At 37.1% G+C, this 16,095-nt stretch overlaps 2 protein-coding genes and 1 non-coding gene across 3 annotated transcripts; all 3 read left to right on the plus strand.

The window, feature by feature from the left end:
- The first annotated feature begins 1,977 nt into the window (after positions 1 to 1,977).
- On the plus strand, positions 1,978 to 2,391 carry LOC130460828 (glycine-rich RNA-binding protein RZ1B-like). The gene is made up of 2 exons (XM_056828435.1): positions 1,978 to 2,236; positions 2,326 to 2,391. The coding sequence occupies exons 1-2, from the start codon at positions 2,008 to 2,010 to the stop codon at positions 2,340 to 2,342; spliced, it is 246 nt and encodes an 81-aa protein (XP_056684413.1). The 5' UTR covers positions 1,978 to 2,007; the 3' UTR covers positions 2,343 to 2,391.
- An 11,828-nt stretch (positions 2,392 to 14,219) lies between these two features.
- Positions 14,220 to 15,773, plus strand: LOC110775725 (protein WHAT'S THIS FACTOR 1 homolog, chloroplastic-like). Its single transcript, XM_021980357.2, has one exon. It carries the CDS (start codon positions 14,414 to 14,416, stop codon positions 15,623 to 15,625), a length of 1,212 nt encoding a protein of 403 aa, XP_021836049.2. The 5' UTR covers positions 14,220 to 14,413; the 3' UTR covers positions 15,626 to 15,773.
- TRNAY-GUA (transfer RNA tyrosine (anticodon GUA)) lies at positions 14,222 to 14,307 on the plus strand. Its single transcript is given in 2 exon segments — positions 14,222 to 14,258; positions 14,272 to 14,307. It is a non-coding gene; the product is annotated as a tRNA-Tyr (tRNA).
- Positions 15,774 to 16,095: the final 322 nt, after the last annotated feature.

Below are 16,095 nucleotides of genomic sequence, written 5' to 3' on the forward strand. Positions count from 1 at the left end.
TTTAATTAATTTTAAAATTAATAATTTAAATTATTTTCTTGGATTTTAATTTTGAATATTGTAATTATAATAAATTTTATTTATTCTAATTATTTTACTAAAATTAAAATCATGAATTAATTTAAATACGACTGAAATTAAATTAAACTTTTTGGATTCAATTATAAATTTATATGAGCTTTAAATTTTAATTAAATTTGTATGTTTCCGGTTAGACTTGAAATACATTTTTATGTTTAAAATTAGTAAAGCATATGAATTTATTGGTTTAAGTGGGAGCCCTTTTAGTCATAAACTCTTGATTAGGTCTACAAATCCTTAAGGTTAAAACAACTTGATTAGAATTAATAAGGACTGAATAATTGGTAGATTATTGGTGCCCTTGATTAATTGCTGCAAATGTTTACGTGATGCATAATGTGTTTTAACTAACCAGCTATGTGGGCCATTCATGATAATGAATGGGTGAATGGTATATATTGTATATGTACTGTTTTGCAGGTTATGAAGTGACTAGTATGGCCTAAATAGGATAGAAAATATGGTCTGCGTACCATTAATTTGAATGTAATTGGTCTAAAGTACCAAAGTTGTTTTTCAAATTCAAATATGGTCTGCGTACCATCAAATAGTTGTAATTAGTTTTAATTATAGCTTATCCTATTTGAAGAAAATGGTGCCTCCCACGGAGATTTTCAAGACGGACTTTGAAGTCAAAGCTTCAAGATGAAGTCGGGCCATACTAGATCACATTTATCTTATGCATGCTTTAAGTTATTTATTGCTTTAAATATGTCTTAATTATGCATAAGATTGTGGCTTGATTATGTTGCATGATTAAGGATTTTAGTTCACTTAAAATCTAACCAACATAGTAAGAGCCTTAAGTTCCAAACTTAAAAATTGAGTTAAAAGGTGCCATGCCAAAATATACACTTGCTTGGATATCCTTTACATCAATCTAGTAATAGTTTTCGCTCAGCGAGGTGTTACTTATTGGTCCTAAAGGGGCAAGGTACACAAATAATTGTGAGTACATGTTAGTTTTGGTGAAACTCAACGATATAAGTAAGGAGTCCTTTTATGTCGTGGCAAAATCGATAGGTTTACCTAATAAGTTCTTAGACGTACCTATCAACCAAGAATAGTTTCTAGACTATTAGCAAAAGGCTTTTGCTTACCTAAGATGTTTTAGGATTAAGTCGACAAACTGTGCTTAGTTCTTCAATGATTTTAGGATCTTGGAATCATTTTATTCACACCTGCCGGAACACATAACTTGAATAAAATGCTTAATAAACATTGAATTATGCATGTATGCTAGAATTTAAGTTTATTAAGAGAAACTGTGAATGGTTATTTATTTGTTTATTCTTTTCAATTGTAGTTTTTAATATGGCAAACAACAATTCATTCAACATTCGATCAATTCTCGAAAAGGAGAAGTTGAACGGGAAATACTTCCTTGACTGACAAAGGAACTTGCAAATAGTTCTTATGCAGGAAGAAAAGGAGTATGTCCTAGATGAGGCGATGCCCGAAGCCGCAGGCGACGGGGTCACTCAGGCAGCCCTCAATCGTTGGATTGATGCCAACAAGGATGTGAAATGTCTAATGCTCGCCACCATGAGTGCGGATCTGCAGAAAACGTTCATCAACTCAGATGCTTTCACAATCATCAGTGAGTTGAAGAACATGTTCCAAGATCTGGCTCGAGTCGAAAGATTCGAGACTCATAGGCAAATTCTTGAGACCAAGCTTAAGAAAGGTGAGCCCGTAAGTCCACGTGTTCTCAAAATGATTGGACTCATTGAGAATATGAGTCGGCTGGATCAGCAATTTTCTCAGGAAATGGCTATAGACACCATCCTCCATTCTCTTCATAGCGGGTATGATCAGTTCAAACTGAACTACAGTATGAATAGTCTGGACAAAACGCTCACTGAGCTTCACGGTATGCTGAAGACCGCTGAAAAGACGCTCAAAAGTGATAAGCAGGATGTGCTTATGGTGCGTGGGGGCAAGTTCAAGAAATCTGGAAAGAAGAGGAATGCTAAGAAAGGTGGCGACAAGGCCAGCCCAACTAAGCAAACTGGCGCCAAATCTGTAAAGAGGAAGGTCAGTCAACCCACTTCTGAATCCGAATGCTTCTACTGCAAGAAGAAGGGGCATTGGAAGAGAGATTGCTTGAAGCTAAAGGAAGATCAGAAGAACGGAACAGTCGTTCCATCTTCAGGTATTTTCGTTATAGACTGTATACTTGCTAATTCAACTTCTTGGGTATTAGATACAGGTTGTGGCTCACACTTATGTTCCAATCCACAGGGACTAAGAAGAAGTAGAAAGTTAAGCAAGGGTGAAGTCGACCTACGAGTGGGAAATGGAGCACGGATTGCTGCATTAGCTGTAGGAACTTACTTTTTGTCGTTGCCCTCCGGGCTAGTTTTGGAACTGGAAGAATGTTTCCATGTTCCAAGTCTTACTAAAAACATCATTTCAGTTTCTTGCTTAGATGCTAAGGGATTTTCCTTTTTAATAAAAGACAATAGTTGTTCGTTTTATTTTAAAGAGATGTTTTATGGATCTGCTAGATTAGTCAATGGACTTTATTTATTAGATCACGACAAACAAGTATATAACATAAATACCAAAAAGGCCAAAAAGAATGATTCAGATCTCACCTATCTGTGGCATTGTCGATTAGGCCATATAAACTTGAAACGCTTAGAAAGACTTCAAAATGAAGGAATTCTAGAACCATTTGACTTAGAGGATTATGGTAAATGCGAATCATGTTTACTTGGCAAAATGACAAAGCAACCTTTCTCTAAAGTTGGAGAAAGAGCAAATGAACTATTGGGTTTAATCCATACAGATGTATGTGGACCAATGAGTACAAATGCTAGAGGTGGTTTCAGCTACTTTATCACTTTCACTGATGACTTCAGTAGGTATGGTTATGTCTACCTAATGAAGCATAAGTCTGAATCCTTTGACAAATTCAAGGAATTTCAGAGTGAAGTAGAGAATCAATTAGGCAAGAAGATAAAGGCACTGCGGTCTGATAGAGGCGGTGAATATCTGAGCTATGAATTTGATGACCATCTGAAAGAATGTGGAATTCTATCAGAATTGACTCCTCCTGGAACACCACAATGGAACGGTGTGTCGGAACGGAGGAACAGAACCTTGCTAGACATGGTCAGGTCAATGATGGGTCAGGCCGAACTTCCATTAGAATTTTGGGGACATGCACTAAATACAGCTGCACTCACTATAAATAGAGCTCCGTCTAAAGCTGTCGAAAAGACTCCATACGAGTTATGGTTTGGAAAGCCTCCAAATGTGTCATTTCTTAAGATTTGGGGATGTGAAGTATACGTCAAACGATTAATTTCAGACAAACTTCATCCAAAATCTGACAAATGTATCCTTGTGGGCTATCCAAAGGAAACAAAGGGGTATTACTTCTATACATCTGAGAACAAGGTATTTGTTTCTCGAGATGGTGTCTTTTTGGAGAAAGATCACATTTCCAAAATGACAAGTGGGAGAAAAGTAGACCTCGAAGAAATTCGAGTCGAACAACAAACTCTAGAGAATGCTCAAGATGACATTCAGGATGAAACTCAGAGATCTTTAGAAGAATCTGGTGAGAATCATGGTCAATCTAGAAATATTACCCCGCGTAGATCGCAAAGATATAGATCTCAACCGGAAAGGTACTTAGGTATTTTGACGAACGAGAGCTATGACGTTCTATTACTTGAAAGTGATGAACCTGCGACTTACAAACAAGCTATGACGAGCCCTAGCTCCAAGCAGTGGCAAGAAGCCATGCAATCTGAATTAGACTCCATGTCTGAAAACCAAGTATGGGATTTGGTCGATTTGCCAGATGGCTACCAAGCCATTGGAAGCAAATGGGTTTTCAAACTGAAAAAGGCCAAGGATGGGAAACTTGAAGTTTTCAAAGCTAGATTGGTTGCAAAAGGTTACAGGCAAGTCCACGGTGTGGATTATGATGAAACCTTTTCACCAGTTTCAATGCTAAAGTCTATTCGGATAATGTTAGCAATCGCTGCATATTACGATTACGAAATATGGCAGATGGATGTCAAAACTGCTTTCTTAAACGGCGTTTTAACAGAAACTGTGTTTATGACACAGCCTGAAGGTTTTGAGGATCCAAAGAATGCTAAAAAGGTATGCAAGCTAAAGAAGTCAATCTACGGATTGAAGCAGGCATCCAGGAGCTGGAATATACGTTTTGATGAAGCAGTCAGTGACTTTGGTTTCATCAAGAACGCAGACGAATCTTGTGTATACAAGAAGGTCAGTGGGAGCAAAATTGCTTTCCTAGTATTATATGTCGACGACATATTACTTATCGGAAATGACATTCCTATGTTGAACTCTGTCAAGATTTGGCTTGGGAAATGTTTTTCGATGAAGGATCTAGGAGAAGCACAGTACATATTGGGCATCAAGATTTACAGAGATAGATCTAAAAGGATGATTGGACTTAGTCAAAGCACTTATATCAATAAGGTGCTTGATAGGTTCAAGATGGCGGACTCCAAGCGAGGCTACCTACCCATGTCTCATGGAATGACTCTAAGCAAGACTCAGTGCCCAAAAACACTTGATGAGCGTAGACGAATGAATGGGATTCCATATGAATCATTGATTGGTTCAATATTGTATGCTATGATATGTACACGCCCGGATGTTGCGTACGCACTCAGTGCTACGAGCAGATACCAGTCAGACCCAGGAGAGGCGCATTGGACTGCTGCCAAGAACATTCTGAAGTACCTGAAAAGGCACAAAGATGACTTCCTGGTCTATGGTGGAGATGATGAATTAATTGTTAAAGGCTATACGGACGCAAGTTTCCAAACCGACAAAGATGATTTCAGATCACAGTCTGGGTTTGTCTTCTGCCTCAACGGAGGAGCAGTAAGCTGGAAAAGTGCTAAGCAAAGCACCATTGCGGATTCTACAACTGAAGCGGAGTACATTGCTGCACATGAAGCAGCAAAGGAAGCTATATGGCTAAGGAAGTTCATAGGTGAACTTGGTGTAGTCCCCTCCATTAAAGGACCAATTGCCCTGTATTGTGATAATAACGGAGCTATTGCACAGGCAAAGGAGCCTAGACACCACCAGAGAGTCAAGCATGTACTTCGTAGATTTCACCTTCTACGAGAGTTCGTTGAAAGAAAAGAAGTCGAGATAAGCAAAATTGGTACTGATGACAACATATCAGATCCATTAACTAAACCTCTGCCGCAGGCGAAGCACAACTCGCACACTGCAGCTATGGGAATCAAGCATATTGGAGAATGGCTTTGATGTCTCTGTTTAATGTTTTAAAGTTTTAGAGTTTAAATCTTTGTAAAACATTATTGGTTAATCATTCACAATAAATGAAAAGAATTCATTTTTCCATTTAATTTGTGGTTTATTAAATGATGAGTCCCTTCAATTTGACGATATATTCAAGATAGACTGTCAGGACCAGTCCTGTGACTAAGAAATGTCTATCAAGTGAACTTGAATGTCAAAGGTTGAAAATGGTCCCTAGTTGGAGTTTTCTATAAAATTGGACGCATAGAAAACGTTAGACGATTAGAATGCAAGATGACTAGTAGTTCTGTTTCTTGAACTATGTGGACATGGCAATGTCATAATCATTTGCATAGATACTTACTTTGGGAAGACTAGTATCGGACAAGACCTATGAAACTTTACTGTAAGAGATGAAAATCTGTCATAAGTAAATTTCATTAAAATTATTAGACACTAAATCCTCAATACCTGAGTGATTTGAGATTACTTGTTTGAGAACTGGTTGCTTTGACGTTGACCAACCGTCGCACCGTAAAAGGAGGCTATAAAGGCAACGCTCAGGTAATCACCTATCAAACAAAGTCTAATCTCAAGATCGCAAGATTGGGATTGTCCTCCCATAAATCGGGATGAGATGCTTAAAAGTTGTACAAGGCCACTCGGAGAGCTAGAAACTGTGAAATGCATGGCCGTGCTCGGATGAATCATAGGCTATGATTATCTGTCTATTTGATCAGTTGAACTCTGAAACCGAGAAACACCTCTGGACATAATAAGGATGACAACTCTTACCTTATGTTCAAGAGCAAGCATCGAGCGACAAAGGAATTAGGAAATGCACACTTGTCCCTAAGGACAAGTGGGAGACTGAAGGAAATAATGCCCTTGGTCCAAGTATGCATTCTATGTTAAGTCTAATAAATGCGGTTCAGTATTAATTAACAAGTTAATAATTCAGTGAGATCAAGTGAGATGAATGCCTAGCTAGAGGCCGCTTCAGTTCAAGTGGAATTAATGATATTAATCCACAGCTTACTCTTGACTGAACCCGTAGGGTCACACAAATAGTACGTAAACGGATCAAGTATTTAATGGCATTAAATACTCCATCTATGGATATTCGGAATCGACGGATCTTGGTTTCAGTGGGAGCTGAGATCGTCACAGGCAAGAAATGAATACTCCGGAAACGATGATATTGCCGGAAACGGAAATATGGATCGTATCGGAAATATAAATATTATCCAAGTCGTAGATGTTGCCGGAAACGGAAACATGGTACGTATCGGAAAATATTATCGGAAATGGAAATATTGCCGGAATCGGAAATATTGCCGGAAACGGAAATATTAAATATTTGTTCGAAACGGAAATTAATTCCGGAATCGGAAATATTAAATGTTGTTCGTATCGGAAATGAATTCCGGAATCGGGAATTTAATCGGAAGCGTATCGTACGAATTAGCATCGGACGAGGCCCGCTAGACGAAGGCCCAGCACGAAGCCAGGCCATCGCCCAGCGAGCCGCACGCAACGCACGCCTCGACCAGGCCCAGCGCAAGGCCAGGCCCAGCCAAGGGCGCGCGCGCGCGCACGCAGCACCGCACATGGGCTGTGCGCTTGTCGTGGGCCGCAAGGCCTGCGCGGGTGCACGGCTTGTGCGATGCGTATGCCGGAAATCCTAATTCTATTGGGATTCGTGCGAAGATTAAAATCCTAATCTTATTAGAATTGCTTTGTTATTTAGAGTCCTAATAAAGTTCTAATTAACAAATCCACATCCTAGTAGGATTACAATTCCTTTTCCATACCTCTATAAATAAGGGCCTAGGGGTCATTATTTATACATAAGTTTTCAAGTATTCAAAACTAGGATTTTTAAGCAGCAAAATCAGCCATAACTCTTGCCCATTTAGCCGAAAATAATAGTACCTTAAGGGCGATTCTAGTTGGTCAATCTTAAGGCGGATCCAGACGTGCTGTGGACTATCTACGGAGGGACGACACTTGGAGTCCTAAAGACTTGTTCTTGTTCGGTTCGGGTGCAGCTAGGGAAGGCACGCAACAAAGAGTATGCATCTAAATTATGCTATATGATTATGTGTAAATAATATGTATTCCTGGCTTAATGGTTTTTTCCGCATGATTTATGAATTGTCATATCACTAGTAGAAAAAACCCTTATTGCAGCGGGCTTTTAGACCCCTGTTGCAGCATACATCGTATGCTGCAACTGGGGGGCCTGCAACAAGTCTGAACTTGTTGCAGCGTACATTGTTCGCTGCGAAAAGTGCTTTTTTGCAGCGTACATTTATATGTACGCTGCAACAAATGTGTAAAATTTGGCCAAAATCTAGACTTGTTGCAGCGTACAAATTGGTGTACGTTGCAAAAAACCCATTCTGTTGCAGCGAACATCTCTTTGTACGCTGCAACAGGTAATGATTTTTGCTAAATTTTACACCCTTGTTGCAGCGTACATATATATGTACGCTGCAACAAAGAGCTTTAGGCGGAATTTTTTTAATTTATTTAGGGATATCTGGAGTGCCTTGCACACAAATATAGAAACCTGTCACAACAATAATAATATCGCTAATAATATCGCAACCTGTATAACAATTATAAAAACAATAACTGGTGTTTTGTATATTATATATCCCAAAACAAAGTTCATGTAGTACATTCAAAAATATGTACGTTCCAATTTCAACGTACGCATACATTTTAATATAAAAGATTGTTCTATAACATCTAAGCCAACTCGATCAAACGCGCTCAGGCCAATAATAAATACTTGCTGGTAAAAAACTTAGCCCATTCCTCAGGAACCACATCAATTTCCTCACTAGCATAAGGCGCATTCCTCGTAGTATAGACCTTCAAAAACAAAAATTTGATGGGAGCATTAGATTAAATGTCATTTTAGTCTAAATATGACATATAACGACCCAATGAGCCTTAAATGTGCATAAATATATTGGAATGAGTATTGAAAACTTTAAAACTAAGCATATTAATCATGTAATAAGTTTGAAATAAGTCCTTAGGTTCTTTAGTTCAAAGTTGGAACGAAAATGTCATTTTAGTCTAAATATGACCTATAACGACCCAATGAGACTTAAATGTGCGTAAATAGATTGGAAGGAGTCTTGAAAACTTAAAACTAACCATATTAATCATGTAAAGAGTTTAAAATGAGTTTTTAGGTTCCTTAGTACAAGGTTAGGAGCGAAAATGTCTCATTTTAGCCTAAATATGACCTATAACGACCAAACAAGTCTCAAATGTGCATAAATAGATCGGATTGAGTCTTGAAAAGTTCAAAATAATCATATGAATCATATAATAAGTTGGAAATTAGTTCCTAAGTTCGTTAGTTCAAAGTTGGGAGCGAAAATGTCATTTTAGCCTAAATATGACCTATAACGGCCAAAGAAGTTTCAAATGCGCATAAATAGATTGGATTAAGTCTTGGAAAGTTGAAACTAATCATATGAATCATGTATTTAAGTTTGACATGAGTTAGGTTCGTTAGTTCAAAGTTGGGAACGAAAGTGACATTTTAGCCTATATATGACCTATAACGGCAAAAGAAGTCTCGAATGTGCAGAGATAGATTGGAACGAGTGTTGGAAATTTAAAACTAATCATATTAATCATGTAATAAGTTTGAAATGAATCCTTAGGTTATCTAGTTATGAATTGGGAGCGAAAATGACTTATTTTAGCCTAACTATGACCTATAACGACCAAAGTCTCAAATGTGCATAAATAGATTGGATTGAGTCTTGGAAACTTAAAACTAATCATATGAATCATGTTATAAGTTTGAAATTAGTTCTTAAGTTCGTTAGTTCAAAGTTGGGAGCGAAAATGTCATTTTAGCCTAAATATGACCTATAACGGCCAAAGAAGTCTCGATTGTGCATAAATAGATTGGATTAAGTCTTGGAAAGTTAAAACTAATCATATGAATCATGTAGTAAGTTTGAATATGAGTTCTTAGGTTCGTTAGTTCAAAGTTGGGAGCGAAAATGTCATTTTAGCCTAAATATGACCTATAACGATCCAATTATCCTTAAATGTGAATAAATAGATTGAAACGAGTATTGAAAACTTAAAACTAAGCATATTAATCATGTAATAAGTTTGACATGAATCATTAGCTTATCTAGTTCAAAATTGGGAGCGAAAATGCCTTATTTTAGCCTAAATATGACCTATAACGACCAAACAAGTCTCAAATGTGCATAAATAGATTGGATTGAGTCTTGGAAACTTAAAAATAATCATATGAATCATGTTATAAGTTTGAAATTAGTTCTTAAGTTCGTTAGTTTAAAGTTGGGAGCGAAAATGCCATTTTAGCCTAAATATGACCTATAACGGCCAAAGAAGTCTCGAATGTGCATAAATAGATTGGATTTAGTATTGGAAAGTTAAAACTAATCATATGAATCATGTAGTAAGTTTGAAATGAGTTCTTAGGTTCGTTAGTTCAAAGTTGGGAGCGAAAAAATGTCATTTCAGCCTAAATATGACCTATAACGATCAAATTATCTTTAACTGTGCATAAATAGATTGAAAAAAGTATTGAAAACTTAAAACTAAGCATATTAATCATGTAATAAGTTTGAAATTAGTACTTAGGTTATCTAGTTCAAAATTGGGAGCGAAAATGCCTTATTTTAGCCTAAATAAGACCTATAACGACCAAACAAGTCTCAAATGTGCATAAATAGATTGGATTGAGTCTTGGAAACTTAAAACTAATCATATGAATCATGTTATTAATTTGAAATGAGTTCGTAAGTTCGTTAGATCAAAGTTGTGAGTGAAAATGTCATTTTAGCCTAAATATGACCTATAACGGCCAAAGAAGTCTCGAATGTGCATAAATAGATTGGATTAAGTCTTGGAAAGTTAAAACTAATCATATGAATCATGTAGTAAGTTTAAAATGAGTTCTTAGGTTCGTTAGTTCAAAGTTGGGAGCGAAAATGTCATTTTAGCCTAAATATGACCTATAACGATCCAATTATCCTTAAATTTGCATAAATAGATTGGAACGAGTATTGAAAACTTAAAACTAAGCATATTAATCATGTAATAAGTTTGAAATGAGTCCTTAGGTTATCTAGCTAAAAATTGGGAGCGAAAATGCCTTATTTTAGCCTAAATATGACCTATACCGACCAAACAAGTCTCAAATGTGAATAAATAGATTGGATTGAGTCTTGGAAACTTAAAACTAATCATATGAATTATGTTATAAGTTTGAAATGAGAAAACTCTACATAGAAAACTCAAACTCCACATAGAAATAAAATCAGTTTAATAATTGTGTTTGCGAGGGGGTATTTCACAAGCAGGAGATGACTAGTTTGCATGATGTATAAGGCTAATTATAATTATGGTAAATAAAAAGCAATTTAAAGACATACCAAGTCATCTGTCAGCATGTCCACCTTTTTCACTTCCTTGGAAAAAAACCAACGGTGACTGCATATTTTAAGCAAATTACAATTAGTACATGAAAGCTATTGACGGATAGACATACAACGACACTGTAAGTGCGAATAAAATTAGTTATTAGTGTCACTGATGTATTCGCCTAGCTAAGGAGATGCAAGACGGACAGCAAACCACCATAGGGTTATAGGGGAAATAGCATAAAGTAGCAAGAATATAAGCACGCACTTACTGTTCATCTTTGTAAACACGGTAAAATTTCTCTACATGTTGCCGTTGACCAATAACTTGAGCGATTTATATACTAATCAGTTGAGTCGTCCAATAAATCTCAACAAGAAGAGAATAAAGTGGAAAACCACTTTTGCATGAACCCTATAGAATCATCAACAATAAGCCAAGGAAAGGCTCATATGAGCGCAAAAGAGGGAATTACAAATTCACATAACAAGAGACCATAAGCTAACCTACTGAAACTATCATAAACACCTGATTATTTCACATCTCGACATGAAATGGATATTGGATTCAAGAAACTAGCTAGTAATACCATCAAACTAAAAGAGATCCTAAAAACAAAACAAACAAAACAGATTAATAGATCCCCTAACATTAATATATACTAAATCCTTCACAAATCCAAGGACGGAGTAGAGAATAATGTAGCTAACTTCTAACCTAACTTACTGCACATAGAATAAATCACTGTTTCAGATTAGCAATTATGGAATACATAAATAAGTTACAGAGATAACTAATTATAGTACCAGTATATATTCTGTATACTGCAGACTCTGCAGACAAAAGATAAATTGATGTTTGTGATGCAGCAAGTCAGCAACTACCCCTTTCAATAGACAATAGTGTTTCCTTAAATATAGAAACAACACAAAAATGGAACTTAAATAACCATTAAAAATCCAAATCCTTGACACCAACCACCCCTCGCCTCAACCTTCCTCTTGATGAAAATAATTCATGCATGACCCCTTCCCCAAGACCCCTTCATTTGTCCATCATTCTAGCTATTAATTTGTCGTCACTGCCACTTAAATGTTGTTGCAGGTAGATTGAACATAAAAAATGGCGAATGAATACAACCATCTAAATCAGAGTAATTACTTGGTCATTGACGATGTACTGAACTTCCATAAGTACAGGTGATCGAAATTTTTTCACGATGATAAAAATTGTATTCTGCAGTCTGCTTGTTTCAAACATCTTAAGCGCATTCTTCTTCACTTAATTATCACTTCAGGAAGACAGGGAGATTGCATTGCTAACAACTGTTTTATGGCTCGGGAATATATCATTTCAAGTTACTAACAATGAAAACCACGTAGAAGCTAACAACAGTTTTATGGCCCTGGAATGTATCATTTCAAGTTCTACCAATGATTTATTGCTTTGTAGTATGCATCATTTCATCCCGAGTATGAAATAATAAGTTATAATATTGAGTGTTCTACAGCTCCAATTGCTAATATGAGTTGCATATCTGTTCTAGTGTATTTTAATTTCACCAGCTTCTCATATGGAAGCTACTTGTCAATTTAGTTGTCAATTTTTTTCATAGCTGCCTTGTTTATAGCTTTAACTCAAATTTATGACTCATTGATTCATGACTCAATTAGAGGAAAAAGAGAAAATTCTGAATACAATTAGAACGAATTGAACAACTAGCAAAAAAGAAAAAAAAAAATTGTACAAACCCTAATTCTGAAAACGAAAATCAAAAGGGGACAGGAAGAGAATTACTTGTTGTGGCGATTAGATTGACGGCCGAGCAAGCACCGAAGAACAGACCGTTCTTTCTTGGAACCACCGTCCGAGCTAGCTGAGTTTTCAGCGACTATGTCAGTCATGGTTCAGCGCGGAGAACGTACAGGACGCGACGGGTGGCGAGGAAGCGAGGAAAGACACTCACCGGCGAGGAGAGTGACGGCGGATCCGAGCAAGCTGAGTTCGACGGCGGCGCAGGACCGGGCAAGCTCTGAGTTCGACGACGACGGAGGGAATTGAAAACTGAGGGAAGAGTTGAGCGCGGGGAACTCCAAAGTTTTGAGAGAGGCATTTTGGTTAAATGAAATCATTAATCAACAATAATATTATTGCAGCAAATAAATTTTGTTACACGGACTTATTGCAGGGTACAATGACATGTACGCTGCAACAGTATATAGCTATTGCAGGGGGCTTTTAATATGTACGCTGCAAAAAACTCTTTTGCAGGGGGCATTTAATTTGTACGCTGCAATAACCCTTTAAAGGGTTTGACCCGCGTTGACCTACTGCTTGTTGAAGCGTATTAATACATGTACGCTGCAACAAGGGGGCTGCAACAGGGGTGTTTTCTACTAGTGTATGTATCATAACCTAACATTTGATACATTTCAGAAAACATGGAAGTAGTTCGCGATTTTTGTTAAATCTCAGAGTCAGTTCATGAAATAACCCTAGAATATATCATTTCTGTTACATGTAAAATCATAATTATTCAACAGACAAAGGCAAAATATTGATTGGTTTCGGATGTCAATCAATAGGATGAAGCCATAACATACCTCCACAAACAACTCCTCACAATCAATCATATCCTCCACATTATACAAAGTAGAATTTAAGCCAGCTGAGTTACACGATTAAGTTAGATTGTACTCCCTCCGTATTTATTTAAGAGATACACTTGGCCGGACACGGGTATTAAGAAAAAGAATTGAATGAAATAAAGTAATAAAACAAATGGGGTTGAGTAGATATTTTAATAAGAAAAACAAGTGGGGACCATGTCATTTTAGGGAGTGAGGGGTGGGGGTTGGGGTAGATATATTATTTAATTAGATGGTGGGGTTGACAAGTTACTAAAAATGGCAAGTGTATCTCTTAAATAAATACGGCCGAAAAAGGCAAATGTATCTCTTAAATAAATACAGAGGGAGTAGTAATTTTATTCTTGTTATTTTTATGTAAAATGTCTAATACTTGTATCTCCAAGTCAAATGATCCGATCACATGATTACCATCTTCCTAAGCACTCAATTATAAGTACTAACTTTTTTTTTCGAATTATGTATTCCATCCGTCTCTAAAAATTGTTCCATAGATAAATTTTTTATTAATTCCCGTCAATAAAAATTTTGGGAATTAATTTATCTTTGGGCACATGAGGAGAGAGATAGAGAGAAAACAAGTGGAAAATTTTATCATTTAAGGTATGAAACAAACTTAAACCGACACCCAAAAACAAATACGGAGTACAAGGTAATCTTTTAGGGATGTAAGGTGTAGGATGATGTACCAAGGCAAAATTCAAAATACAAGTAGAATTTAATTCCCAACTTCTAAATTGCAATTGGTATAATTAATTAATTTAGTAACTCTTAATTAATATCCGACCTTAGCTCAGTTGGCAGAGCGGAAGACTGTAGTAGTTTGCAGATAATCTTTAGGTCGCTGGTTCGATTCCGGCAGGTCGGACTTTTTTTCACTTTCCCCCAATTTTTTTTTCTTCCCCAATTTCTTCATTTCACTCCTCCCTAAAACCCCAGAAACCACCAAATCACCGCCACCAAAACCTCCATCCATGGCTTGGAAACACCTCTTCACCGCCATAGCCAAACACTCCCTTAAACCCTACTCTCTCTCCAAAACCAAACCCCCCATTTTCTCTCTCCTCCAAACTTCCCCATTTTCAACCTCTTTTCTAATCACAAAAACCCCCAAAAAATTCAAGAAAAAACGCCAGAAACCCAGCCCTCGCAACACCTCCGTTCAACACCCTTCTTCCTTCAACACCCACTTCGAAAATCTCGTCAATCGTGATAATTCCCTCCGATTTCTCACCCGATCCAAACTATTTCTCGCGAAACAACCCGAGCATATCCTCCGTTTAGATGACGCCGGAAAACTCTACCGCGAACTGGGTTTCCCCCGTGGTAGAAAGGTCAACAAATTCGTCGCCAAACACCCCCTCATCTTCGAAATTTACCGCCACGATAACAACAAAATGTGGTTGGGTTTTACCGAATTCATGGAGAATTTACTCCAGGAGGAGGTAAAAATCATGGAATCCATGGAATTAGAGAGGGTGAAAGTCGTGAAGAAGCTGTTAATGATGTCAAAGGATAAAAGAATGGCGTTGAGTAAGATTTACCATTGCAGGTCATTGTTTGGTGTTCCTGAGAATTTCAGAGATTGGGTGTTGAAATTTTCCGATGATTTTCGTGTTGTAAATGGGGAAGACGGTAGTAGAATACTCGAGCTGGTGAGGTGGGACCCAGCATTGGCAATTAGCGCATTAGAGAAGGAGTTCATGGTTGATGAAGAGAAGGTAAAGAGAGCATTTAAATTTCCTGTAAAACATGGGAAGGAATTGGATTTGGAGGAAGATGATGTGAGGAGGTTGAATTTGTTGAATACATTGCCATTAGTTTCGCCATATTCAGATGGGTGGAAGCATGAACTTTCGAGTTTGGAGGGGGAGAAGTACAGGGTTGGGATTATTCATGAGTTTTTGAGCTTGACATTGGAGAAGAAAGGTTCTATACATCATATAGTTGAGTTTAAGGAGGAGTTTAGTCTTACTAAACATACTTATCAGATGCTTAAGAAACAGAGTAGGGCGTTTTATTTGGCTGGTACTGAGATGAATTGGGTTGTTTTTCTGAATGATGGGTATGATGAAGATGGGAATTTGATTCAGAAAGATCCTCAGGTTGATTTTAATGAGAGATTGTATAAGTTTGCTCAAATGCAGCATCCTGATGAATTGTGTTGCGACAGTATGAATGAATGATGGTGACGAATTGAGCTTGATCAAGCGAGAAAGATGGGGTAATTGGATACTCTTAGATGATTTTAGCTGTCAACTGTAAGTCTGTAACATGAATTTTTGTATACTGAAGTTTTCAGAAAGGTTTAATGACAAAAAGAAGTTTTGAACTTATGGTGTTTGGCTTGAAATTTTGGAAGATCAATAGATTTTATTTAGCTAATCACTTAAACTGTGTTCTGTTTTTGTGTTTCTCTAGCAAATGATGTGTTTGTTTGAATGATTCTATATCTCTGAATGTTGGTTCCGCCATGGCGATTTCTTGCTAGTTTCTGAACTTCAGTCTGATAGAATTTTTTGAGCATGATCTGAAATGTTGTATTGACTTGTGTATACCTGATCATCACGAGCCTGGGCCGCTGGTCCGGCTCAACCTGCCGGAAAAATAGATGGTTTTGGACAGAACTTTTAGGCCTGGTCCGATTTTTTAATTT

This window comes from Spinacia oleracea, chromosome 5, assembly GCF_020520425.1.
Source record: "Spinacia oleracea cultivar Varoflay chromosome 5, BTI_SOV_V1, whole genome shotgun sequence".
NCBI classification, from domain to species: Eukaryota; Viridiplantae; Streptophyta; class Magnoliopsida; order Caryophyllales; family Amaranthaceae; genus Spinacia; species Spinacia oleracea.